The 22,688-nt window shown below is 42.5% G+C and overlaps 1 protein-coding gene across 1 annotated transcript; it reads left to right on the forward strand.

Moving 5' to 3' along the window:
- Window positions 1-240: 240 nt before the first annotated feature.
- Window positions 241-20,910, forward strand: LOC142200341 (myosin regulatory light chain 2, smooth muscle minor isoform). The gene is made up of 4 exons (XM_075270633.1): window positions 241-379; window positions 16,312-16,513; window positions 17,958-18,119; window positions 20,058-20,910. The coding sequence occupies exons 2-4, from the start codon at window positions 16,330-16,332 to the stop codon at window positions 20,228-20,230; spliced, it is 519 nt and encodes a 172-aa protein (XP_075126734.1). The 5' UTR covers window positions 241-379; window positions 16,312-16,329; the 3' UTR covers window positions 20,231-20,910.
- The last annotated feature ends 1,778 nt before the right edge of the window (window positions 20,911-22,688 follow it).

Raw genomic sequence — 22,688 nt, forward strand, 5'->3', positions numbered from 1 at the left:
TGTCAGCCAATGTCTCATTACGTCATGCCGGCTGGAATGTGTCCCACCCTTCCCAGAGGACTCCACCACCTGCACGGCGAGTCACACGCCTTTCTCTCGGGTTATATGTAATGGATTTTCAGTAAATAAAACGCGACCACCATTATATTCATAACGTAAATAAAGACACTTTACCAGAAGCGCTATGTTGTTTAGGCGAGGGGCTTTGTGTGAGCGCTCCCCCCGTTGCTGAGTGGTACAGTCCATCCGCTCCCTGTGGCGAGTAATGCGGAAGTGACTGTGTGGAGGAGTGGTTGTGTGAGGGGTGTTGGTCGTAGGTGAAGCGTCTGTGTGAGGGATCCAGCTCCGGCTATATCAGTTCATCTCTGCCCAGTGTGCGGTAAGTGTTTATGTCCTACAGGAGTCCAGTGTAGTATAGTAAGTGTATGGAGGGCTACGGTACAAAGGCCGCGCCAGGGGTCCTGTCTACACCTGGCCTAACAGCGGCAATTACCACGCCCGGCATCCTGGAAGATGTAGCCTCAATGTACGTACTGTGTAAGATGTAGCAGAGCTGTACTGTGCGAGGTGTAAGATGTAGCAAAGATGTGCGTGTACTGTGTAAGATGTAGCAGAGCTGTGCGTGTACTGTGCTAGGTGTAAGATGTAGCAGAGCTGTGCGTGTACTGTGTAAGATGTAGCAGAGCTGTGCGTGTACTGTGTAAGATGTAGCAGAGCTGTGCGTGTACTGTGTAAGATGTAGCAGAGCTGTGCGTGTACTGTGTAAGATGTAGCAGAGCTGTGCGTGTACTGTGTAAGATGTAGCAGAGCTGTGCGTGTACTGTGTAAGATGTAGCAGAGCTGTGCGTGTACTGTGTAAGATGTAGCAGAGCTGTGCGTGTACTGTGTAAGATGTAGCAGAGCTGTGCGTGTACTGTGTAAGATGTAGCAGAGCTGTGCGTGTACTGTGTAAGATGTAGCAGAGCTGTGCGTGTACTGTGTAAGATGTAGCAGAGCTGTGCGTGTACTGTGTAAGATGTAGCAGAGCTGTGCGTGTACTGTGTAAGATGTAGCAGAGCTGTGCGTGTACTGTGTAAGATGTAGCAGAGCTGTGCGTGTACTGTGTAAGATGTAGCAGAGCTGTGCGTGTACTGTGTAAGATGTAGCAGAGCTGTGCGTGTACTGTGTAAGATGTAGCAGAGCTGTGCGTGTACTGTGTAAGATGTAGCAGAGCTGTGCGTGTACTGTGTAAGATGTAGCAGAGCTGTGCGTGTACTGTGTAAGATGTAGCAGAGCTGTGCGTGTACTGTGTAAGATGTAGCAGAGCTGTGCGTGTACTGTGTAAGATGTAGCAGAGCTGTGCGTGTACTGTGTAAGATGTAGCAGAGCTGTGCGTGTACTGTGTAAGATGTAGCAGAGCTGTGCGTGTACTGTGTAAGATGTAGCAGAGCTGTGCGTGTACTGTGTAAGATGTAGCAGAGCTGTGCGTGTACTGTGTAAGATGTAGCAGAGCTGTGCGTGTACTGTGTAAGATGTAGCAGAGCTGTGCGTGTACTGTGTAAGATGTAGCAGAGCTGTGCGTGTACTGTGTAAGATGTAGCAGAGCTGTGCGTGTACTGTGTAAGATGTAGCAGAGCTGTGCGTGTACTGTGTAAGATGTAGCAGAGCTGTGCGTGTACTGTGTAAGATGTAGCAGAGCTGTGCGTGTACTGTGTAAGATGTAGCAGAGCTGTGCGTGTACTGTGTAAGATGTAGCAGAGCTGTGCGTGTACTGTGTAAGATGTAGCAGAGCTGTGCGTGTACTGTGTAAGATGTAGCAGAGCTGTGCGTGTACTGTGTAAGATGTAGCAGAGCTGTGCGTGTACTGTGTAAGATGTAGCAGAGCTGTGCGTGTACTGTGTAAGATGTAGCAGAGCTGTGCGTGTACTGTGTAAGATGTAGCAGAGCTGTGCGTGTACTGTGTAAGATGTAGCAGAGCTGTGCGTGTACTGTGTAAGATGTAGCAGAGCTGTGCGTGTACTGTGTAAGATGTAGCAGAGCTGTGCGTGTACTGTGTAAGATGTAGCAGAGCTGTGCGTGTACTGTGTAAGATGTAGCAGAGCTGTGCGTGTACTGTGTAAGATGTAGCAGAGCTGTGCGTGTACTGTGTAAGATGTAGCAGAGCTGTGCGTGTACTGTGTAAGATGTAGCAGAGCTGTGCGTGTACTGTGTAAGATGTAGCAGAGCTGTGCGTGTACTGTGTAAGATGTAGCAGAGCTGTGCGTGTACTGTGTAAGATGTAGCAGAGCTGTGCGTGTACTGTGTAAGATGTAGCAGAGCTGTGCGTGTACTGTGTAAGATGTAGCAGAGCTGTGCGTGTACTGTGTAAGATGTAGCAGAGCTGTGCGTGTACTGTGTAAGATGTAGCAGAGCTGTGCGTGTACTGTGTAAGATGTAGCAGAGCTGTGCGTGTACTGTGTAAGATGTAGCAGAGCTGTGCGTGTACTGTGTAAGATGTAGCAGAGCTGTGCGTGTACTGTGTAAGATGTAGCAGAGCTGTGCGTGTACTGTGTAAGATGTAGCAGAGCTGTGCGTGTACTGTGTAAGATGTAGCAGAGCTGTGCGTGTACTGTGTAAGATGTAGCAGAGCTGTGCGTGTACTGTGTAAGATGTAGCAGAGCTGTGCGTGTACTGTGTAAGATGTAGCAGAGCTGTGCGTGTACTGTGTAAGATGTAGCAGAGCTGTGCGTGTACTGTGCTAGGTGTAAGATGTAGCAGAGCTGTGCGTGTACTGTGCTAGGTGTAAGATGTAGCAGAGCTGTGCGTGTACTGTGCTAGGTGTAAGATGTAGCAGAGCTGTGCGTGTACTGTGCTAGGTGTAAGATGTAGCAGAGCTGTGCGTGTACTGTGCTAGGTGTAAGATGTAGCAGAGCTGTGCGTGTACTGTGCTAGGTGTAAGATGTAGCAGAGCTGTGCGTGTACTGTGCTAGGTGTAAGATGTAGCAGAGCTGTGCGTGTACTGTGCGAGGTGTAAGATGTAGCAGAGCTGTGCGTGTACTGTGCGAGGTGTAAGATGTAGCAGAGCTGTGCGTGTACTGTGCGAGGTGTAAGATGTAGCAGAGCTGTGCGTGTACTGTGTAAGATGTAGCAAAGCTGTGCGTGTACTGTGCGAGGTGTAAGATGTAGCAGAGCTGTGCGTGTACTGTGTAAGATGTAGCAGAGCTGTGCGTGTACTGTGCGAGGTGTAAGATGTAGCAGAGCTGTACTGTGCGAGGTGTAAGATGTAGCAGAGCTGTACTGTGCGAGGTGTAAGATGTAGCAGAGCTGTGCGTGTACTGTGCGAGGTGTAAGATGTAGCAGAGCTGTACTGTGCGAGGTGTAAGATGTAGCAGAGCTGTGCGTGTACTGTGTAAGATGTAGCAGAGCTGTGCGTGTACTGTGTAAGATGTAGCAGAGCTGTGCGTGTACTGTGTAAGATGTAGCAGAGCTGTGCGTGTACTGTGCGAGGTGTAAGATGTAGCAGAGCTGTGCGTGTACTGTGTAAGATGTAGCAGAGCTGTACTGTGCGAGGTGTAAGATGTAGCAGAGCTGTACTGTGCGAGGTGTAAGATGTAGCAGAGCTGTGCGTGTTATTAACTACTACAGATCCCATAGTAAGTAAACAGTGGTGTTAGGTGGGACACTGCATCTCATCTCATCCCCCTACTACACCTGTATGTCAGTGATGAGTACTGATGGGGCATGCTGGGAATTGTAGTACTAAGTATGGGCCAAGATCTCTTTATGGGACATTTTTTGGGCTGTCTTCTCCAGCAGTGTAGGTCTACATTGTTAGTCCCATGTTGTAGTTCTCATCAGCGACCTGTTATTTGGCGGATATACCAAGTTGATCGGTTACTTGCAGTTACTTTGTTTTTTGTCTCATATTTCCCGTCTCCTACACGTTACATCATTGTGCACATCCCCTGCATACACTGTTACAATGTTACCATATAGTATCTATGTGGAAGACTTCTGGTGCTGAGAGCTGTCACCCTGGGAAGTAACTTCACAAAGCCTTTGTATATGGAGCAGTGATCGGGTGAATAAAAACTTGTTACCTGATCAATGCAAGTTTTATATAGTCAAATGTATGGTCATTGTAACCATGGAGTGTGCTGTATACGTAATGCAGGTGATATGAGTGATTGCATGTCCCCCTTCCTGTCTTTGTAAAGTATAACAGCCATTGACTTGCATATTGTTGGCTGCTACTTGTAATGCCCCCTGACATCTCTATCTGCTCTTATAACTGCTCTGTGCAGACTGTGTTATGTATGAGTAGTCTTTATCTAGATGGTACAGTGCAAGCCATTTCCTTCCCTTTAGTTTTCCTGTCTTTGACCATATCTACATATAACATGAAGATATCGGAGTGGTCCTCTGCCAGTCTGCAGTACCAAGACTCCTTATGATAGTGTAGATTCTTTTATCTCTTCTTATGTTACTGATAAGTCGTCCTCAGTATAATAGGCTTGCAAACATCCAGGGACTGATTCTTACTGTCTTATCATTGCAAGATCTGAACCTTTTACATGTTGAGATGATTAGGATTTCAGGAAAGCCAACCAAACTGAATACAGATGTGCTGCAGGGGATTGCATAATCTTAGATGTTTTATGTGAAGGCGCGCTACATCTCACACCACTGATGTCCGGAAGAGTTGCCATAGGTGTGCCATTTGTGGGATGCTTCATATGGGCATCATAGCACTGAGAGCCTCCTGACTACTATGGCGATTGTTTTGCTAGGATTGGCTACTGTGTTTTTGTTTAGTTTTTTTTTTCTAACTCAAAATTTTTATTCAAAAAAACTACAGATGGAAAAAACTAACTGAAACCTGCATAGGCGAATGTGCTCCTAATTCCACTCACATATTTATGTGAAAATACAGTGGGGCAAAAAAGTATTTAGTCAGTCACCAATAGTGCAAGTTCCACCACTTAAAAAGTTGAGAGGCGTCTGTAATTTACATCATAGGTAGACCTCAACTATGAGAGACAAAATGAGAAAACAAATCCAGAAAATCACATTGTCTGATTTTGTAAGAATTTATTTGCAAATAACACCGGGCACAGATCGGGAAAGCCGACAGTGCGCTGAATTCAGCGCACTGTCGGCTTTCCAGCAGTATATAGAACTGCCTGTGCCCCAAACCAGGAAAGGTCCTCTAAAGCAGTTATCAATCACAAGGACCCCATAGACTATAATGGGGTCCATGTGTTTTCCGAGCGGTGTCCGCATAAATCATGCGGACAGAAAAGTACTTCTTGCAGTACTCAAGTGAACTCTCCATTATGCTTTTTTTTTTTTTTTTGTAGATTTTGATGCTTTTTTTTTTTTTTTTTTTTTTTCTTGAATGGCTCAGAAAGGAATGGGGAATGTAAAGGAAGCTCTTATACTTTTTCCTTCTGTTAAATCCACTCCTGACTATGGCACACAAAAAAACGCAGAAAAATCAGTTTTTTTGCAACGTGAGGCTTTAATCTTAAAGAAACTAAAAGAGGTGTGCCAAGAATAATCTATAAATATAGAAGAGGACACAGCTATTCTTAAGTTCTATTCACATCTGCTGTGTCACAGATTCTAGTAAATGTTCCGGCAAAAAAAACAGCACAGCATGCAGCGCTATTTTTGACTAATAAAATGAATGAGCCTTGCGTGATTCCATTTAAAGTCAGTAGGGTCCTGTCACATGACGGTCATTTTTATGTTTTAGCTCAATGTGAATGGAGATGTAACCCAGCCTAACACCATTTAATAGAATCCATGTTGAAATTCAGTCCTTGAGCACATGAGATTGTTTAATGACAGAATTATTTTCAGCCATGTCTGGCAAAACGTTAAGGCAAAAATTGCAGCGTCATAGCAAAGTGGATGGGAGTCTAGTGCGGAAAAATACGCTTCCTGCAGGCAAGCAGTGATTTCTAAAACTGTGCAGCATGTCAATTATAACTACAGTTTCCGATAGGTATAACTAAAGCACTGCGGGGAGAATCGTGATGCATTGCCGCCATGTGGGGGTCTTAGCCTAAAATAGCATTGATTTAATTAGTTTGAAGCCATTGTATATTGTATTGTTGTACCTTGCACAGCCGCAGCTATGACTATGGCCGAGACCAGCGGTAATACACTTCTGTGGTACTACACTGTCCTGGTAGATTGCTATAGAAAATTGCAGAACTTCACCATTAGTGTTGCTCTATAAGGAGACACATGAAACTATATGTATATGTGCGGTTTCATGTTCTTCTCTCCTAGAGAGAAAATTCTAACTGCGCCAAAATCTGCGGTACGACAAAGAGGTGGATGTGGTAAAAGATCCTCTAACACACGTAGCAGTTCCTGTACAGCAACCACATACAGCTGACGTCCACCATTCACAGTGGGCCACTGGCTGCACAATGTTGTGGGTAACAGGTAGTTCCATGCCATGACCATTGGGCGGCTTAGGAGGGTGAAAGTTTGGTTATACAAAGTTGCCAAACGGTGGCAGCTATGTATGTCATCACCCTGATAATTCTTCATAAGAGATATAGTGCGCCAATGTTACCCATCAGCGTTTTTACCACGTTATTGTTTGCATTTCTTGAAACCACATGTGTGCATATATTATCAGTGTAAGGTGAGATTCACGTGAAATAGTGATTCACAAAGGGTGGGTTCACACCTGCGCCCGGTCTCCGCTTTGCAGGTTTCCATCTTCTGCCCGAGAAACTAGGACAGGAGATGGAAACCGACAGTCAGTTTTCAAACCCATTCACTTGAATGGGTTTGCAAAGTGACTGCCTGTGAGCGTCTTCTGCCTCTCTGCAGTGAAACTTTTTTTCTTTTTTTTTTTTTTTTTTTTTTTTTTTTTTAACCCAACCGGACAGAAAGTCGGACATGCAGGAACTTGTGTCCGGTTGAAAAAAAAAAACCAAAAAACATTTCGCCGCGGAGAGGCACAAGACACTCACAGGCGGACACTGACTGCCGGTTTCCGCCTCCTGTCCAGTTTCTCGGGCAGAAGACAGAAACCAACAAAGCAGAGACAGGGCGCAAGTGTGATCCCGCCCTAACAGGTATATGAGTGCTGCCATGCGATAACCGTATTCACTGTCATGTGAATGTACCCTTAGGAGCTGTTCATGTCATGTTGCCATCATCAATTTAACCGATTAGTTTAACACATAGTTCATATGAGCATTCGTCTCTGCATGGGCACCTGAAAGACGGAGAGCCTGTCCGCCTAAAAAGCTGTTATTCATGGACACCATAGACTATGATCCCTATAAAACTGTCATAGAGAAAAGTTCTCCTTGCAGGACTTTTCTCTCTGGCGATTTAAGGCAGAATCTGCAGCAGAGTCTGTAAAACTGATCAGTTAAACCGATGAACAAAATTTTATTTATTTTATTTTTTTTTTAAATGTAGATTGTGAGCACCATATACGGATCACAATGTACATTTTTTTTCCCTAACAGTGTGTCTTTGTAGAATGGGAGGAAATCCATGCAAACACATGGAGAACATGCAAACTCCTTGCAGATGTTGTTCCTGGCGGGATTCAAGTTATTGGTGTAGAAAACGGTACATGTGTTAGTGCAAGTAAATGTATGATGTGTAATAGCAGCATGAGGCTCCATTCAGACAATCAAGGTGAAGAACGGCCATTTTGCGCCCGAGGAGCGCTCATTTTTATGGATCCCCCCCCCATACATTTGAGTGGGTGGAGGGTTCTGTGAAAACGGACAAAAATAGGACATGAACTATATGTTGATGGCTTGTTGTAATGGTCATGTGACTAGCCGCCATTCATTGATATTGAATTCAATGCTGCCCTGTGACGTCCGTTTAAAAAAAAAAAAAAAAAACGTTACACGGCCTTTATTCAGTGTGCTGTAAATGTGGCTTTAGTCTGCATGTTCATGTAGCATTCCCCAGTGATAGCACAAACATTGGCAGCACATGCAGGCAGGATTTCGGCTGGATCCTTACATGGGACAGTTATCAAGAAAGAGCGCTCCATGGAACACTTGTCCCCTGTAATTGGGCTCTTTGTCCTTTATTGTACTTCTACATGAAACTCTTATGGAGCTGGTATATGGTCATCTGCATGAGATTTACTGCAGAAGTAAGTGTTTGTGTTCTATTTGGTGTCTAAGGCCCCACATGGTGTCGACGGCAGAGGTTTCCTCTGCGGACTTTCTACTTCCATTATACCTATAGAGAAACCATCGGCATTTCCATAGGTATAATTAATATAATATAATAATAATAATAATACATTTTATTTATATAGCGCCAACATATTCCGCAGCGCTGTACAATTTATAGGGTTCAGATACAGACATACATAACAAAGAACGTCATTTCACACAATGGGACTGAGGGCCCTGCTCAAAAGAGCTTACAATCTATGAGGTAGAGGGGGTGACACAAGAGGTAGCAGGGACGGCATTGCTTATACAGTGTTCAGACAATTTTGTGCATTAGGAATTGTAATAGGCTTGTCTGAAAAGATGTGTCTTTAGTTTGCGTTTGAAACTGTAGAAGTTGGGAGTTAATCTTATTGTCCGGGGTAGAGTATTCCAGAGAAGTGGTGCAGCTCGGGAGAAGTCTTGTATACGAGCGTGGGAGGTTCTGATAATAGAGGATGTAAGTGTTAGGTCATTGAGTGAGCGGAGAGCACGGGTTGGGCGGTAGACAGAGATGAGGGAAGAAATGTAGGGAGGTGCGGCATTATGGAGAGCCTTGTGGATGAGAGTGATAACTTTATATTTTATTCTATAATGAATAGGCAGTCAATGTAGTGACAGGCACAGACCGGAGGCATCGCTGTAGCGTCTAGCCTGATAGATGAGCCTGGCCGCTGCATTCAGAATAGATTGTAGAGGGGAGAGTTTAGTGAGGGGAAGACCGATTAGTAAGGAATTACAAGGCGAGAATGAATCAGAGAGACAATAAGTGTCTTTAGTGTATCTCTGGTAAGGAAAGGGCGTATTCTGGAGATGTTTTTGAGGTGGAGGTGACATGAATGTGCGAGTGATTCAATATGAGGGGTGAAGGAAAGGTCTGCGTCAAATATGACCCCAAGGCAGCGGGCATGCTGCCTAGGAGTTATAGTAAGGCCTGAGACTGCAATGGATATATCAGGGACAGATCTGTTAGATGGTGGAAACAGTAGTAGTTCAGTCTTAGAGAGATTTAGTTTCAGATAGAGCGAGGACATGATATTAGAGACAGCAGAAAGACAGTCGCTGGTGTTCTGTATTAGTGCAGGTGTGATGTCATGGGAAGATGTGTATAATTGGGTGTCATCAGCATAAAGATGGTACCTGAAGCCAAATCTGGCGATGGTTTGTCCAATGGGGGCTGTGTAGAGAGAAAAGAGCAGGGGGCCGAGGACCGAGCCTTGAGGAACCCCAACAGCAAGGGAAAGAGGGGAGGAAACAGAGCCTGCAAGTGATACACTGAAAGTGCGGTCTGAGAGATAAGAGGAGAACCAGGAGAGCGCAGTGTCATTGAGGCCGACTGAGCGGAGCATAGTGAGGAGAAGTTGATGGTCAACAGTGTCAAAAGCTAAACCAAGCTGGTTTTGAGAATCACTGCATATCCTCACTGCGGTTTATACCGCAAAGTGGGCATGGGACTCTCTGGAATCCCATTCACTTTGGTCTGACTGTAAAACGCCACAATTTTGCCACGTGGGGCCCTGGCCTAAAGTAATTTTCACTCTGCTATCCAAAAGTATTGAATGGCACAACAGCCTGAATATACATTGATGCATGTCTATATTTGCTAAGGCCCCATATAGCGGGTTACAGTTAAAAAGAGCTGTGGGAAAAATTGTGGTGGAGCCATATTGTAGTTTTTGCTGCATCGCTTTTCACTGACAGTCTGCAGACTTTCTGCCTGTATTATACCTATACGGAAATGTCAGTGTTTCTATAGACTAACATGCTTCCATCTACAATAACACAAGCATTTTTTAAAAACCACAGCATTTGCTCTGCAGATTTTTCCCAGGCAGTGTTCAGCCCCCAGCCTTCCTTCCCTGATATTGCAGGTGTAATTTACCTGTGCTATAGGGGCTGACTATAAGTAATTACCTGTAGGATTGGGGGAGGAGTGGGCATAGCACCCTGCATTTACACATTAATTGTAGAGAGTCATAGTGTAGCATCCATAGACATTCTGCATTCACTCTGCATCTGCGGCTCCATTCTCCTGAGGTTTTTTTCTGCCAGATTTCCAACACTGCAGAATATATTTGTACTCTATAAATAACTAAAACGCATCATAAATAAATATCACCTATGAATATAAAAGTATGCCATGTATTTTTAGCATTGCTGCTAGGGGACAATCCCTGCGTGGTGCGGTGACGTGTGTGCGAGCCTACAGCTGTGGTGTGTGACATCTAAGGCTGGGTTTACATGGTACATTTCTAGACTAAAGAACTGCATGCAGTTTTTAATTGTAGTAATGAGTAGCCTTTGTTACTGTGTCACATTTATTCTATCAACCACTAAACCAAAGCTATGTGCTAGGCATTACTGCTGTTAAAACTGCCAGAAAAGCGCTGTGTACACATGGCCGGAGGAGTAGGATCATAGGAAATCTTATTTAAGAGACATTACAAGGTGCCAAGTTATATCAAGCTGGTTGTAAGCATGAAATATTCTGCTGTATACTTGGTATGTGTGTTATGAGGAGAGAAAAATAGGGCAGACTGCATGGGTGAAGAGTAAAACCCAGGAAAAGAACCGCCAGTGCTGACAGCTGCCATTACAATGGAAAAGTGAGGAGAGAGACGGGACTGGCACAAAGGAAACCACAGCACAAGGAGTGTAAGCCTGCTAACATTAGGAATACAAGGAGTGTAAACCTGCTAACATTAGGAATACAAGGAGTGTAAGCCCGCTAACATTAGGAATACAAGGAGTGTAAGCCTGCTAACATTAGGAATACAAGGAGTGTAAACCTGCTAACATTAGGAATACAAGGAGTGTAAGCTTGCTAACATTAGGAATACAAGGAGTGTAAGCCTGCTAACATTAGGAATACAAGGAGTGTAAACCTGCTAACATTAGGAATACAAGGAGTGTAAGCCCGCTAACATTAGGAATACAAGGAGTGTAAGCCTGCTAACATTAGGAATACAAGGAGTGTAAACCTGCTAACATTAGGAATACAAGGAGTGTAAGCTTGCTAACATTAGGAATACAAGGAGTGTAAGCCTGCTAACATTAGGAATACAAGGAGTGTAAACCTGCTAACATTAGGAATACAAGGAGTGTAAGCTCGCTAACATTAGGAATACAAGGAGTGTAAGCTTGCTAACATTAGGAATACAAGGAGTGTAAGCCCGCTAACATTAGGAATACAAGGAGTGTAAACCCGCTAACATTAGGAATACAAGGAGTGTAAGCCCGCTAACATTAGGAGTACAAGGAGTGTAAGCCTGCTAACATTAGGAGTACAAGGAGTGTAAACCTGCTAACATTAGGAATACAAGGAGTGTAAGCCTGCTAACATTAGGAATACAAGGAGTGTAAGCCTGCTAACATTAGGAATACAAGGAGTGTAAGCCTGCTAACATTAGGAATACAAGGAGTGTAAGCCTGCTAACATTAGGAATACAAGGAGTGTAAGCCTGCTAACATTAGGAGTACAAGGAGTGTAAGCTCGCTAACATTAGGAATACAAGGAGTGTAAGCTCGCTAACATTAGGAATACAAGGAGTGTAAGCTCGCTAACATTAGGAATACAAGGAGTGTAAACCCGCTAACATTAGGAATACAAGGAGTGTAAGCCCGCTAACATTAGGAATACAAGGAGTGTAAGCCCGCTAACATTAGGAGTACAAGGAGTGTAAACCTGCTAACATTAGGAATACAAGGAGTGTAAGCCTGCTAACATTAGGAATACAAGGAGTGTAAGCCTGCTAACATTAGGAATACAAGGAGTGTAAGCCTGCTAACATTAGGAATACAAGGAGTGTAAGCCTGCTAACATTAGGAATACAAGGAGTGTAAACCTGCTAACATTAGGAATACAAGGAGTGTAAGCTCGCTAACATTAGGAATACAAGGAGTGTAAGCTTGCTAACATTAGGAATACAAGGAGTGTAAGCCTGCTAACATTAGGAATACAAGGAGTGTAAGCTTGCTAACATTAGGAGTACAAGGAGTGTAAGCCTGCTAACATTAGGAGTACAAGGAGTGTAAGCTCGCTAACATTAGGAGTACAAGGAGTGTAAACCTGCTAACATTAGGAATACAAGGAGTGTAAGCCTGCTAACATTAGGAATACAAGGAGTGTAAGCTTGCTAACATTAGGAATACAAGGAGTGTAAACCTGCTAACATTAGGAGTACAAGGAGTGTAAGCTCGCTAACATTAGGAGTACAAGGAGTGTAAACCTGCTAACATTAGGAATACAAGGAGTGCAAGCCTGCTAACATTAGGAATACAAGGAGTGTAAGCTTGCTAACATTAGGAATACAAGGAGTGTAAGCCTGCTAACATTAGGAGTACAAGGAGTGTAAACCTGCTAACATTAGGAATACAAGGAGTGTAAGCCTGCTAACATTAGGAGTACAAGGAGTGTAAGCCTGCTAACATTAGGAATACAAGGAGTGTAAGCCTGCTAACATTAGGAATACAAGGAGTGTAAGCCTGCTAACATTAGGAGTACAAGGAGTGTAAACCTGCTAACATTAGGAATACAAGGAGTGTAAACCTGCTAACATTAGGAGTACAAGGAGTGTAAACCTGCTAACATTAGGAATACAAGGAGTGTAAGCCTGCTAACATTAGCAATACAAGGAGTGTAAGCCTGCTAACATTAGGAATACAAGGAGTGTAAGCCTGCTAACATTAGGAGTACAAGGAGTGTAAACCTGCTAACATTAGGAGTACAAGGAGTGTAAACCTGCTAACATTAGGAATACAAGGAGTGTAAGCTTGCTAACATTAGGAATACAAGGAGTGTAAGCTTGCTAACATTAGGAATACAAGGAGTGTAAGCTTGCTAACATTAGGAATACAAGGAGTGTAAGCCTGCTAACATTAGGAATACAAGGAGTGTAAGTTCGCTAACATTAGGAATACAAGGAGTGTAAGCCCGCTAACATTAGGAATACAAGGAGTGTAAACCTGCTAACATTAGGAATACAAGGAGTGTAAACCTGCTAACATTAGGAATACAAGGAGTGTAAGCTCGCTAACATTAGGAATACAAGGAGTGTAAGCCCGCTAACATTAGGAATACAAGGAGTGTAAACCTGCTAACATTAGGAATACAAGGAGTGTAAGCTTGCTAACATTAGGAATACAAGGAGTGTAAGCTTGCTAACATTAGGAATACAAGGAGTGTAAGCTTGCTAACATTAGGAATACAAGGAGTGTAAGCCTGCTAACATTAGGAATACATGATGTCTAGCAGAGTGGAGAGGCTTCATGCAGTGATAAGAACACACCACTAGAGGGCACCTACAGTAACGCTCCATATAATGAAATCCACCTTTATTCTCTGAGGGTCTGTTCTTGTGATACTTTGGGGTATTTCTATACAGAGAGTATCCTGCTACACACACAAATGGAAGAAAAGATGGTTTTCATTACAATCCTCTATAGTTCTGGGAGAAAGAAAAATGAAGTGTGAACAGAGCTGTAGATAGTAGATGTATAGTTTTTTGTGCAGTAATGTTTACAGGTCTGAATTGCTTCAGTTATGGATCAAAGAGATAAAAAGGCCTCAGGATAGACCAGATCATGGAGTAATATGTCATGTATAAACTGACTGGGTGACTAGTGACTGAGTAACCAGATCTGAGCTAGAGAAGTGCTGCCTGCCAGAGCTGGGCCTCTATAGGGCACCTTTATCCCACAGTGATATCATACCGTATATAAAGCTCGCCGTAACACATGGCAGGAATGTAACCTTTCAGAGCTCCATGACGGGGCCATCACAAAGACTATTAGAAGAGCTGCTCGCTCGCTGACTGTCATTGTCCTGTGGAGATGAGTCAGGTAAAGCTGCGCACTGATCAGAACTCTATGGATATATTTTACTATATTGTGTGGATTCCTAGGATAGTGGACTGTGGTGAGATGTAGGATTGTTCTGTAGCTGTGTATGGATATACTTTACTATAATGTGTGGATTCCTGGGATAGTGGACTGTAGTGAGATGTAGGATTGTTCTGTAGCTGTGTATGGATATACGTTACTATAATGTGTGGATTCCTAGGATAGTGGACTGTTGTGGGATGTAGGATTGTTCTGTAGCTGTGTATAGGATATACATTACTATAATGTGCGGATCCCTAGGATAGTGGACTGTGTGAGATGTAGGATTGTTCTGTAGCTGTGTATGGATATACCTTACTATAATGTGTGGATCCCTAGGATAGTGGACTGTGGTGAGATGTAGGATTGTTCTGTAGCTGTGTATGGATATACTTTACTATAATGTGTGGATTCCTGGGATAGTGGACTGTGTGAGATGTAGGATTGTTCTGTAGCTGTGTATGGATATACATTACTATAATGTGTGGATCCCTAGGATAGTGGACTGTGGTGAGATGTAGGATTGTTCTGTAGCTGTGTATGGATATACTTTACTATAATGTGTGGATTCCTGGGATAGTGGACTGTGTGAGATGTAGGATTGTTCTGTAGCTGTGTATGGATATACCTTACTATAATGTGCGGATTCCTAGGATAGTGGACTGTTGTGGGATGTAGGATTGTTCTGTAGCTGTGTATGGATATACCTTACTATAATGTGCGGATCCCTAGGATAGTGGACTGTAGTGAGATGTAGGATTGTTCTGTAGCTGTGCATGGATATACATTACTATAATGTGCGGATTCCTAGGATAGTGGACTGTTGTGGGATGTAGGATTGTTCTGTAGCTGTGTATGGATATACTTTATTATAATGTATGGATTCTTAGATAGTGGACTGTGGTGAGATGTAGGATTGTTCTGTAGCTGTGTATGGATATACATTACTATAATGTGTGGATTCCTAGGATAGTGGACTGTAGTGAGATGTAGGATTGTTCTGTAGCTGTGTATGGAGCTTCTTTGTCATCCTCTGTCTAATTCACTTCTGCCTGTTCTGAAGGATGAATTCAGGATTTATTTATTTGTTGATGTCTTTAACAGATTGTGTGACTTGTAACTATAAAATTCATAATAGTGACTGGGGTGTAATAATGGGGTTAAAATAGTTTTCTAGTCTATTTCTATTTGTCATTACTGAAGCTCTCTGTTACGGGCAGGTAGAAATGTAAACGGTGTGGACCAAGATGGCTTCCCGTACACTGTAAATGAGCTATAATCCTTCTATCATGAAATGCATCATTCTGATTTACACTGTGATTTTATTCCTAATCATTTCTACGATCTCGGTTCAAGGCAGGTGTATGGAAACTTAAGAGATAGATAGATAGATAGATAGATAGATAGATAGATAGATGGTGTTTCACTTAGTTATGATTTTTTGGGACTGGATATATTGGGGGACATTTATCAAGGCTCTTGCACCTATTTTCTTCACCTTGTATTTGTAACTATTTACAAGTCCTTTACACAAGGTCCTGTTGGGGTAAGTGGACATGGTTTATCTGGAGTAACATTTTTCAGTGTATTTATAAAATTATAAAAAAGTGTCATCTGTACTCCACCCTAAGGGCAGCGTAAACCCCACCACTCAAAACCCTGACATGTGACAGCATTGGAATCATAATATCTATGAGGTGAATTCTGCACAGTTTATCATCTGATCGTGTCTTATTAGTAAATTAGGAGTTTTGGGATTTAAAAAAAAAAAGTGCTCGGCAGAAAGCAGCACGTCAAAACATTTGCAGAGAGATGAGAAATGACACTCATTGTATTGTCAGTCACTGTCCCATAGTCATTTCTCTATCAGTATGCCATTGGAGTGTGGGAGGAAACCCATACAAGCGGCTGTTGTCCTTGGCCGGACTCCAGAGTGCTAACCACTGAGCCACCAGGCTGCCCATTCCTGGGTTTGTTATAAAGGCGCCGTGACTGGCATTGGGATTTTACTATTCGTGATGGATATAATACTTAAGATTAGTTCAATTACACCAGGAACATATTGGACTTGTTTAGTGGCCAAGTAATGAGACGCTCTATAAAAATCAGAAGTAAAAAAAAAAAAACAATAAAAGTTAGGATGTCTATACTGTTCCTAGGATATGCCCAACCCCCTCCCCCAACAGATTACCAGTATTATGTAGTTTTAAACCTTTTACGTAACTTAATAAGAGATCATTTGTTTCCCTTTTAGACTAACACCACCGCCAAGATGTCAAGCAAAAGAGCAAAGACAAAAACCACCAAGAAGCGCCCCCAGCGCGCAACCTCCAATGTTTTTGCTATGTTTGACCAGTCCCAAATCCAGGAATTTAAGGAAGCCTTCAACATGATTGATCAGAATCGGGATGGTTTTATTGATAAGGAGGATTTGCACGATATGCTCGCTTCCCTTGGTAAGTAATATGTCCTAGCATTTACTTCAAGAAAACAATGTGAATGTCGCCATTGGCATTCATTGAGATGGATCGGGTTATAGTTTACACATAACATTTTTCTTGGGAGATTTATTCCTGTTTTTATGCAGTTTGTCAGACATGACTTTATTAGAGATAAGGTTAGGGCTTCTACTTCTCATTCTGCTGGATGCAGTGACAGATTTCCTAAAAAACTCACTTAACCATTTTCTTGGAAAATTACATTCCAAATGAAATGTTGGCAACAAAATTGCTCCTGTTATAAGGAAATGTATTTTTGTCATTTGCACTGCTGAACGGCACCTACTAACTAATAACTGTAACTAAATTCTGGTGAGCGTGTCTGGGGTACAGAGGCGACGATGTCACATTGCTCATAATATCAGAAGAGCTCCCACTTTTATATGGGGAGGGATTCCAATAGGCCACAGGTGACAAACATATACCTAGGGGTAAGTCCATACATGCTGGAAAATAATACTTTGCAGATATTGCCATCAGTCCTCAGTAAAAATCCTTGTTTTAGAGAAGCTATCCACTTTTACAAAACTGATGGCTTATTCTTAAGACAGGTCATCAGTTTTAGGTTGTCAGGACTGTTGTTTTGACAGATCAGCTGCTTTTCTGGGCACTCTGCTCCCAGCGTTGCTTACACTGCTCACACTAGCATTCAGGTTTTCTTTCTTCGGACCCGAAAAACTGCACCCTATTCATTTAAACATTGGTTACCCTCGGACTCCATAGACTATAATGGGCTCCGCCGGGTTTCTGCCCGAAATCGGCAGAGAGAAAAGTCCTGCAAGCATGCCGAATGGGGGACAGAGTCCCTGAAGTTAGTGCGAGCCGAATGTTACTCGCTGTATTCTTGATGGTAGAGGTTGTGAGTTCTGCAACGGTGTCCCATTTCAGTCGACTACCCCTTGAGAGAGGTGAAAATCCGAAAAAAAAAAAAAAAATTGACATGTTGCAAATTTAAAATCCGGCCAGATTTTTTTTTTTTTTTTTTTACAGTTAGTGAATCTGATTCACTTTTTCACATGCTATGATATGTCATGCTATGGACTTCCTGCATGCAAACCCAGACCGAAAATCTGAAGCTTCTCAGTCTGAGCAATAGATGACTATAGTAATTATTTTGTGTTACTACCTGATGGAAGTGTTAGTGTTTAGCAGGTAAAAGCCCATGGGTCCGCGGTGCTTGTATGACTGTAAATGGTTTTCTATGTTGAAATTTTCTGTGAAAGATAACAGATATCTTGCTGTTTATTCCCTTTTGAAGGTACAGCTTGAATTGGGTTAAAGTGACCTGTGTATGCCAAGTTGTTAGTTGCTTAGTTACTACTGAATAGTCTTTCAGAGAATATTTTCATGGAAATGTAAAAAAAAAAATAAAAAAAAAATGACACTCTTATTTCTGTTTTAGGTAAGAACCCTACAGATGAATATTTGGAAGCCATGATGAATGAGGCACCTGGACCCATTAACTTTACCATGTTTCTTACCATGTTTGGAGAGAAGCTGAATGGTACAGATCCAGAAGATGTCATCAGAAATGCATTTGCATGTTTTGATGAAGATGGACACGGTATGTAAACCCTTCTGAGGGAGCAGGTTGTGTACAACTAAGACAAGTAAATTGTAATATCCAAACATATTGAAAACCAGGGCTGTGCAGTAGATAGGCCAAATCACTGAGCGACTCCAACCTCATAAATGGCTGACAGTGAGTGTTTGGTTAGAATGAGTCCCCTTCAGACACACATCGTCTTGTCATCTACAAGGTGCCTTTCATTAACTGATGTTCTAGGACATAGGTTGGCACTTCTGGCAAATTTACTTGGCTCTCCCTAATGTTTAAAATACTGCCATAATGCTACTGTCTCATGGACCATCTAAACACAGTCAGAAAAGAGGAAGCACTAAGGGGGAAAGGCATGGTGTCCCCATGTCCAGGCTGTGATCTAGACTAGTTAGAGGGCAGCAATTGTCTGTGCAATTCATTTTTGTACCTTGACGCAAGTGTAAAGTTCATTTGGACAAGGCTGAACAAATTTGCATGGGTTTATGGAACAGAAGAGACCGGGCTATGTGAGGGACATCCTCTGCCCCCACAAAGCTGACTTACTGCAGATCACACTGTGTACTGTGTTCAGCCAAAAGCCCTGTCCACCAGAGAAGAATCATCTTTACAGAAAAAAGTCAGGGACAGGGTCACATTGACATGGAACCTTAATCACCCAGTTAGTAGGTTGCTGTAATGGTTTGCAGTATATATAACTTTCATGTAGGTGTCTACCTCTTTACCATTATTACATAGTACACTGAGAATTCTATTATTTTATTTAGCATAATTGTATAGCTCCATCATATTCCTCAGCACTCTACATACATTGTCTGTCTCTGTACCATATAGGGATCAGGTCTACATTCCCTATCAGTCGGTCTTTGGACTTGGATTGTTTACTGATCACTTTGTGATTTACTGCCACACAGTTTCCAGTTTGAGGAGAGTCCACTATCACCTCTCATTGTCTAGGAATCTGGCTAACTGTGAAATGACATTGGGCACCTGAATATCTATTGATCTCTCCCCTGTTCTTTACGCTGGCGGGAGACGATGGGAAATCCTAGAAGTGTAATTGCTCAGGCTTCCTGTATTGAAGGAATGTTCCTGTCTTGCACATAAATGGATATTCACTTCTGGAACCTGCACCGAACTCTGTCCTCCCAATAAGGTGGCTGCTGTATCCAAGTGTAAATTGAATGACAAGATGACCATGTATTTCTGTGGTTCTCATTCATTTCTGTGAGAGTTGGAGGTGGGGTTTGCATCTGTGAGACATTTATGGCATTTCCGGTTGATATGCTATGTGTACATGTTACTGTATGTAAGTTTGGCTAAGTTCACATCTGCACTGGAGTGTTTGTTGGAGACTGCCGCAGAAATAGTCAGAGAAAGTTGTGCACAGAGGACTGTACTCTGCACCGTTTCCAGTATTAAAAACGTCAGACCTCATCATAGTCTGTGGGTTCTGCCGGGGTCTGCAGGTAACTGCTATTTTGCTCGTCGGCAGCGCCGTCTTTCGGGTCTGCCATTGGACCCAACTGAAAAGAAAATTTGTCGTATGCCAGAAATTGTTTTATACTAGGAAATTGTATACCACAAAAGTGCTTAGCCCAGCTCTATATTTTAAGACCTGTGACTGCCTTCTAAGATTGAAGATGGTGGTTATATGAATGTTCAGAAGTGGTTGGAGTAAAGGGGTGGACAGATGAGGAAGCGGGTATATTAATGAATTACGTGGGCATCTTCATTTTTCCAGATGTGGCACATCACAAGGCCTTGATATAAAGAGCTGATGTAAGCACTGAGCTGGTATAGCGTTTCCTAGCAGAAGACATTGTTTATGGCATGTTACAAATTTTACCAGAAAGTGGGCAGCCCCTTTAGGCTCCATCAGGGGGTGGAGGTCTTACTGGGAAAGTCTTAGTCTTTGCTTGATGGTGGTTTATTCGGTTGCAGGTCATATCCCAGAGGAATATCTGAGAGAGCTTCTGACCACAATGGGAGACAGATTCACAGACGAGGAGGTGGACGAGCTGTTCAGAGAAGCACCAATTGACAAGAAGGGCAATTTCAATTACATTGAGTTTACACGCATCCTGAAACATGGCGCTAAGGACAAGGATGACTAAGTCTTCTCCTTGGTCTCCACTCTACTCTAGCTTTCTGCTCTCTGAGTTCCTTCTGGTAGATCTGTGCATGCATGTAGCTCTGTAAAACCTTCTTTGTGTATTTATGGATTTATTCCAAGCCAGTATGGCGTACGCACATCTATAAGCAAACTGGAAACAGAAGATGTAATTGTAACATTTTACTAGGAAGTATAAAGAATTGCTGCACAACAGACCAAACGATTCTGTTTTTTTGACTCAAGCTGGATTTTTTGCAATTTTGTAAAAAAAATAAATAAAATGGAAATAAAGAACTGTCTATCAAATTGTATCTCAGTGTGGTTTGGCAGAGTGGAAACAAACGAAGCTCAAAGTAGCAATGGTTGAAGTGAAAATGTCACTGTACCTCTTCACTTCCAATATGCTAAAACCATACGACTTGTTTCACCTGCTAAAGGTCACACTCTTCTATCTGGCAGCTGCCTGCACTGCACATTGTTCTTTCATCTTCTGGATATTGTATTTCTGAGACTGCCACACACTAAGTATTAAGGAATGACGAAGAGTAACCAGGGAGCCCCATCGGGGGATAGCGAGGAGAACACATCATCAGCATGTTTAATAGACAAACAGATACACTTTTATTTTCAGATCAGTTACGATATTTCAACATTTTATATAATAAAAGTGTTTTTATCAGACTCTGTGTTTGAGTAGTGTTTGTCTTATACCATTTTTTTTACTGTGAATATTATAGAATATTTACCATAGAGAAGTAGGTAGAAGTAGATCATTATTAAAAAAAAAAAAAAAATTAATTGTCCTCACATATATAATTGAGATGAGCGAACACTATTCGCTCGAATATAACGCTCCCATAGAAATGACTAGCAGACTTTGCCAGCGGCCGACCGCTTAACCCCTCGCAAGCCGGCTACGTCCATTCATTTCTATGGGAGCGTGCCATTCAAAACGGCTGTTTCGAATAGTGTTCGCTCATCTCTAGTACTAGACCTAAAAACATGATCCAGAATTATTTCATGGGGAGAGCTGACAGATTGTAGGCGTCACCCCACAATCCTCATTTATCATGTGTCATCTGATCACCGAAACTGGGGGTGTTGATCCTCCTATTACTCCTCACTGCATGACCAGTCCTGCGGCCCAGCCTGCTCCATATATTGTCTAATGGACTAATAGAAAAGGTTGAACTCTGTACTGGGAACCCCTGAGTGATCAGTGAGGGTCAGCCATTTATCACCTGTCCACAAATGACAATTTTAGGATGACCCCTTTAAACGTTATGCTTGGAGTCCAATGTGTTTCTGATGTTCATTGTTATTTTTCCAAGCTGCCTACAATGGTAACCCTGTTCTTTTTCAGTGGTGTACAGTATATACTCTCCCAAACGGTTTATATGTAATGTAGGAACAGATCCTGGAATTGGTTTCTCCTTTTCAATTTATAAGTTTGTTTCGGAGAACCAATCTCTTGAACGTGATGTAAGCCTGAGGGTTTGTCTACATGAGACTGAAACACTGCAGAAAATCTGCAGCAGTAAAGTGGATGAGATTTTCATATATATTATTCACATGCTGTGAAAAAAACATTACGTAGAATTAATGGGAAATTGACCTGTACTGCAGCAATTATGTGTAGACTATTTCTAGCCTACAATTATGTGTAGACAAATTTCACCCTTTGTATTGCAAAAGTATGTTCACATGGCCTCAAATTCTTCTGTTTCCGACCCTCCGGCATCCCGCAGGTGCAAGGCAAAGCAGAGCTTCAGCTCTCATCTACTGATATAGGCTCGGAGGAATGGCGATAGTTCACAGAGTGGTTCACGCACCGGAGTTTGCAGCAAGCTGGAGCAAAAATTCTGTAACACAATCTATAACAAAGAAAGGCACAATTTAGTCTCTATTCAGATCACATTTTTTTACATCTTCAAAACTGACGCAAACGGAGGGCTATCTGTTTCCATAGACCTTAATGTTTAAAAAAAACCAAAAACTGAACCGTTGCTGTCTATTTTTTGGACGAACACAAAAGTATGGTATACTACAGGGTTGGCCAAAAGTATTGTCACCCCTGCAATTCTGTCAGATGATACTCATTTTCTTCCAGAAAATGATTGCAAGCACAAACTCTTTGGTATTATTATCTTCATTTAATTTAATTTGTAGAATGTGAGGAAATCCAGACAAACACGATGAGAACATACAAACTCCTTGCAGATGATGTTCCTGGAGGGATTCGAACCCAGGACTCCAGCGCTGCAAGGCTGCAGTGTTAACCACTGAGCCACCGTGTTGCCCTCGTGGTTTTTTTTTTTTTTTTTTGGGGGGGGGGTTCGCAGTGGATTGTACAATCTTTGAGGCTAAGGCCCCACCAAGTGCCCTACAGCATCACTGTTTTTCCCACAGCGCTTTTCACAGAAAGTCCGCAGACCTCTACAGACTTTCTGCTTCCATTA

This window comes from Leptodactylus fuscus, chromosome 4, assembly GCF_031893055.1.
Source record: "Leptodactylus fuscus isolate aLepFus1 chromosome 4, aLepFus1.hap2, whole genome shotgun sequence".
NCBI classification, from domain to species: domain Eukaryota; kingdom Metazoa; phylum Chordata; class Amphibia; order Anura; family Leptodactylidae; genus Leptodactylus; species Leptodactylus fuscus.